This window comes from Antrostomus carolinensis, unplaced genomic scaffold (assembly GCF_000700745.2).
Source record: "Antrostomus carolinensis isolate BGI_N321 unplaced genomic scaffold, ASM70074v2 scaffold55905, whole genome shotgun sequence".
Classification (NCBI taxonomy): Eukaryota; Metazoa; Chordata; class Aves; order Caprimulgiformes; family Caprimulgidae; genus Antrostomus; species Antrostomus carolinensis.
Window position 1 is genome coordinate 1 of NW_010318151.1, and position 5,661 is coordinate 5,661.

Consider the following 5,661-nt stretch of genomic DNA (forward strand, 5'->3'; position numbering starts at 1 on the left):
AGCGTCGCCGTAGCTGTGCGTGCGGTAAAGGGGCTCCCGCAGGGAAGGGGCCGCTCATGTGGAAAAAACAAGTTTTTTCCCCGAGAAGTAGCGGTGTGAGTGTGCGGTGCTGTGTCGGGAATTCCGGTGTTATATTCTGGCAGTGCCAAAGAGGCTGTTGCAAAGTAAGATGGAACCCACAGAAGTTAGTCTGAGTTCAGTGTCTGTAGCGACTGGAGCATCAGCCCCGTGAAAGAACATTTGTGTCAGTGACTGTGGGCAGAGAAACTCATTTTCTTACAGAGGAAAGCAAGAGAGAGAGAAGACATGGCAGAGGAAGCTTTCGTAATTACCTTAGGTCCTGTTAGCTCAGACTGAAATTACTTTATTTGCAGTCTGTTTGCAACTGTCTACATAGAAATTCTTATAAAATTTCAATTTTCTCGGTCTTTTTTGCTGTACTGTCTCAAGAGCCTGAATATTTGGTAAAACTTTTCATAGTAGCGCAACTGAAAGAGGGAAATCTTGCAGCCTAGAACAGGCAAAGGGGAGCTGAGGCTTTAGTACGTGGCCTGCAGCATAGAGCAGGTGGTGTAACGGTGCGAGAGGTGAGTGATGCTGGAAGGAAAGAGAACTTCACTTCCGTGCTCTTCTGGTTTTAATCTACCACGTTGTTATGCATCTAAACCAACTGTTAAGGTTTTCACAATGCTGGTTGGTGTTATTACTCTTTGTTGGAAATACTTAATGGGGAATGAACCTGAGGCATTCAGAATCAATAGCCAGCTAAAAGCTGATCAAAGACGTCTTCTAGTAGGAAGTATCCTTTCCCGTGGAGATGCCTGCATTTGCACATGTGATGTCATTAGCCACCTAAAATTAACATGAAAAACTGTTTTAAAATAATTTTCAAAACTGTGCAGCAGCTATCAAGCTTTCTCAGTAATCCATGCTTTTATATCTTAGTCCAAGCCTGATATAGTCATACTCAAACTTCATCTAAAACCTTATTTGAAAGTTTTCCCATTTACAGTTTTAGATTAATATGCTCAGTAGAAAATTAATATCTGTTCTTTTGCAGAATTGTTAATATGCCAAACTCAAGTGTGAAAGCACAAGGCAAAATTTAATATGGCAATCACTTCTCTGCTGAGGCATTAAATTACTCCCAAGCTACTACTGCTGGTACTGGATCTGCCCATGATCACTATTCACACAGTGAGTGAATTAGCAATCAAGAAGCATGGTGGGAGTACTTACCAACAGCAGAAAAGCAGGAATCTGTGGCAGAACTGCCCTTTGTTGAAAATTGTGGAAATTTCTTTAGGTAAGTAATGCTATAAAACTAGGGATGGTCTAGCCATTCTTGAATTTTATTCCTAGGTTGCCCAAGGAAGTTGTGGCTGCTCCTCCCTGGAAGCGTTCGAGGCCAGGCTGGATAAGGCTTTGAGCAACCTGGTCTAGTGGAAGGTGTCCCTGCTGATGGCAAGGGGATTGGAACTAGATGATGTTTAAGGTCTCTTCCAATCCAAACCATTCTATGATTCTATGATTATTTGGTTTGGAACACATGTGTAGTTTTAAGATACATTAATCAGCCATAATTCAATAACTTTTCGTTCTTCATCCTTGTAGGACTTTTATTCAATGATTAAATTGAAGACATGGGGCCAATGAAATATAAGTCAAGTGTGTCCTCAGTGTCCTGTGGTCTACAATATCACCATTTGCTGATAAAGTGGAGTCCAAAAATTAATTTACACATAGTGCAGACTTATTGCTCATCAGCACCTAAAAGGCCTGAAGCCAAGTCTGCAACAGAAATGGCCATGAGTCTTCTTAATCGGCTGACAGAAGCTGGGACCATTATGGGAAAAAACTCCCTTCAAAAAATGTCTGCAACGTGCAAGAGTTGGTGGGACAAATATGAAGAGTTTGTTGGAATTAACGAAGTTCGAGAGGCTCAGGGAAAAGTGACAGAGGTAACTATGGAGACAATGTGGAAATTTAAAAATGGTCTGTTAAGCTGTATGAAGTATAAACACTGGCTGTGAGGCAAAAAAGATCCTTCAAGGAGAATCATGTCTTTTTGTCTGCTTTGCCTGTCTGTGCAGATACTATGAATGCACTCTAGTCTGTGCACATTAGTAAATATAGCTTATCCCTTAGACTGAAATGGAGTGTTGTTTATTTTGTTGTTTTGTTGGGTTTTTTTCCTCTAAAATTCATATAATCAGCTATTTAGGTCTGTTTGGTAGTAAGTCTCTAAAATAAATACTCTTTCTTCTCAGGCTGAAAATGTCTTCATGATAGCTCGAGGGATAGTACGAGAGGCTCGTGAAAATGTAGAAGCCCAGCAGATTAAACTGAAGGAAATTCGGGACCGCTTAGACAGGGTCTCTCGGGATGACACCCAGTATTTAGAACTGGCTACTCTGGAACACAGGTTGCTGCAGGTAATTTGTTAGTACTTGAGCACTGGCAAATGCAATGGAAATTTGTGTGCTTGGCTTCCGGTATTAGTGACTGTTTTTGCAGATGCGGTTCAGTTCTGAATTCAATTCCTGATGATACTTATTTAATTATTATGGATTATTTGATCTGCTATGCAAATTTTGTATGTTAATGCCAAAATAAGGCAGTAAATTTGGAGAAGAAAGCTAAAGATAGTGAGCCTAGGGAGCTGAGTGCTAACCTGTGTATGAGTAGTCAACAAAAAGCTGGGATTCAATGAATTAACCTTCCATGTAAGGAGAGAAGTTCCTTTCTGTTTGTTAATCCATGAAAACTCTCTCAACTGCCTTCTATGTGGCCACAACACCCAGGCAATTCAGTAAAACTATGAGAGAACAGCAAGAGTGAGGCTGCTCCATGAGGGAGGGCAGGCAAGAAGATGAGGTTGACCATGGTGCAGGCTGGGGCAGTTTCCTCAGCTGGATGCGCCAAGCAGGGCTGGTGACAGCATCATGTTTATTAACAGTCCCTCAATCAGAGATAAAGACAAGGTAGCAGCCAAAGTTAGTCAGGGAAATCCAGATGAAACTGCAGGAACAGTAGGGAACAGGCCTGCAAACAGGTACACCTATGGCAAAGCTCAGGCAAGGGGTGGGGATCTGTGCCTGAGGTTAAACTGAGCTCCTGGATCAGTGGGTGGAATATCAGGGAAGATCTAGAGAGCTGTAGTTGTCTAAATAAGGGACCAGGTCTGCATGGATGAGACTTAAAGACGAAGAGAGCTCTGCATGACTATGAAGAAAGGTAGAACTCAATTCACCACTGTCTGATCAATCTGAAATACGTACTCAGAAGAATGAAGATAATTCTGGGAGATGCAGCTAGCTGGCACACAGGCTCACCACTACCAACAGCAGCAATCCCTTTGCTAAACCAGTGGAATTTTACTGCAGGAAAAAAACAGAAAACCTTCCACTGTTTTACTGAGATAAAATGGGTTACAAGAGGAACTGCCATGCTAAAGGCAATGAGAAAGGAGAAAAGGAAGACATTTGTCTGTGAGTAGGGTAAGAAAGAGAAGGCAGAGGAATAAGAAGTATGTATGTTCATGAGATGAACCTATCCAAGACATCCTTTCCAGTCCTATTTTCAGTTCCTATTTTCAGTTCCCATTTAAGAGGTTTAGAACTGAAAGGAAGAAGAGTGGTAAAGGTAGTGTTTGGAGAAGTAAGCAGGGCCAAAAAAATGAACATTATGGGGAGAGACATTCCCCACTCGTACCCCTTTTCTGTCATCAGCATGTGACAGATTATTATGTAGAGCTGTAATTCTTGATGACTTCTTCCATTTCTCAGTTTTAACTTTAAATTATGTCTCATTGACTTAAGTAGGATTAATAAAGCAAATCCCACATTAAAAGTAAAATTTCTGAAACAGAACTAATGTTCTTCATTTCCATTCTTTCATCTGCACTGGGGTTTTAGAGGGGTGAGTTTGGGTTTTTTTCTAGTATAGACTTTATAGCTTCCTATTATACCTTCTTCTTCAAATCACTGTGTTTCTTGCAGGAAGAGAAGAGGTACCGAGCTGCCTATTTAAATGCAGAAGAATCTGAGAGAGAAAAGTTCTCTCTCTTCTCTGCAGCTGTAAGGGAAAGCCATGAGAAAGAGCGAACAAGAGCTGAAAAAACAAAGAACTGGTCTATTATTGGTTCTGTACTGGGAGCCATTATAGGTGTTCTTGGTTCCACCTATGTTAATCGAGTAAGACTGCAAGAATTAAAAATCTTAGTGCTTGAAGCACAGAAGGGCCCAATAAATCTGCAAGAAGCCATCAAAGAACAGGCCTCCAGTCATTACTTACAGCAAAAGGATCTCAGTGATGTCATAAAAGACCTGAAAAATGTGCTGCAAACAACGACATCACAGAAAATAAAAGAAGGCACTTTGTTAACTAGAGAAGATGGCAGTGACTCCATAAATATAGATTCTCTTTTAATTCCTTTAAAAGAGCAACTAAACTACACTAAACAAGTCAGTTCATGTCTAGGGAATTTACAGCAGCAGTTTAACAGTCTGCAGGAAAGTCTAGCACAAGTGGTTTCTGAGATGCAGAGTGTTAAACTCGCGGTTCATTCTAGACCTACAGAAAGAGTGATGCTGAGGTCTTCAGTGGAGGGTAAGGGCCAGGCTTCTGCTGTGAGAGATGTGATTTTAGAATTGTGTGATACTGAGCGGAGACTGGAAACACAAATCAAGAGAAATTCTATTTACAGCACTGCGGTGACGTGCGCTGTGTTTGCCATTACTCTGCCAGTACTCTATATTATACTTAGAGGGAACTGATCTCTAATTAATTGCCACAATTTACTAAATTAATAAAAGTAAACTTGCACTCTAAGTACTTAGAGTACAAGTCGAAATAAAGTTGCATTAGTGTTTCTCATTCTGCTTTCTCCTGTATATTTGGAAAACTTGTAAAGACTTAGTCCATCTCCTGCTGCAGGCTCCGTGTTAACAGTCTGTCATGCATTGTGGTTTTTAACTCCTCGAGCAAAGGAAATTCCACAGTTTCCTCTGTTCATTTCATTTACTGTATTTGTGACTTTCTGTTCAAATGATTCTTTTAATTTATCATTGATCTGAGTGCTTTGTGTATAATCCTTTATAATTTTTCTCCTGGTTTCTTCACGGTTTTGCACAACACATTAGGAGTCACTGTATCAAACAGGTAGAAATATTTGCCCTGAAGTTTTTGGCCATGTAAATAAGAAGGATTGAAGTTACCATGACACAATGTGGCTGTACAGCCAGATGATGCATTTAAAATACATTGAAGCTACATGTGGTAACTTTTTCCTAGGACAGTTTATCATGAAGTATCCAAAAGCGTTTCTGGAGCTCTAGCTATTTGTCACTGATAGTTCCTTCTCCTTAATGGCTTACAGGCAGGGAAGAAGAAAGGTTTCAGTATTAAGTATGATGATGTTTATGCTGCAGATGCAAGTGAATTATATTTTCTCTACAGACTCCTTAACCCATCATTCCCCAGGTATTTTCTGGTTTTAGTGCTCATCTATGGAGCAATCGCGTTTTTATCCCTACTCGTATCCCATTGGAACTTTCTCCAGTTTTTATTCTTTTTTAAATTTGTCCTGTTTGGGAACTGAAATGTTGCTCTGTAGCAGGTGCTTTGAAGCCAGTATGTTAATGGTGATAGCTTTATGCA

The 5,661-nt window shown here is 40.4% G+C and overlaps 1 protein-coding gene across 1 annotated transcript; it reads left to right on the plus strand.

The window, feature by feature from the left end:
- The first annotated feature begins 1,113 nt into the window (after positions 1-1,113).
- Positions 1,114-4,869, plus strand: CCDC51 (coiled-coil domain containing 51). Its single transcript, XM_010168782.1, has 4 exons — positions 1,114-1,306; positions 1,615-1,961; positions 2,271-2,435; positions 4,002-4,869. The coding sequence occupies exons 2-4, from the start codon at positions 1,644-1,646 to the stop codon at positions 4,776-4,778; spliced, it is 1,260 nt and encodes a 419-aa protein (XP_010167084.1). The 5' UTR covers positions 1,114-1,306; positions 1,615-1,643; the 3' UTR covers positions 4,779-4,869.
- Positions 4,870-5,661: the final 792 nt, after the last annotated feature.

What these genes read in the sequence shown, in the direction of transcription:
- CCDC51 (XM_010168782.1), top strand. Translation starts at nt 1,644, where the DNA reads ATGGGGCCAATGAAATATAAGTCAAGTGTGTCCTCAGTGTCCTGTGGT. An exon ending in CTCAGGGAAAAGTGACAGAG is followed by an intron (nt 1,962 to 2,270) that starts GTAACTATGGAG and finishes CTTTCTTCTCAG; the next exon opens with GCTGAAAATGTCTTCATGAT. An exon ending in TGGAACACAGGTTGCTGCAG is followed by an intron (nt 2,436 to 4,001) that starts GTAATTTGTTAG and finishes TGTTTCTTGCAG; the next exon opens with GAAGAGAAGAGGTACCGAGC.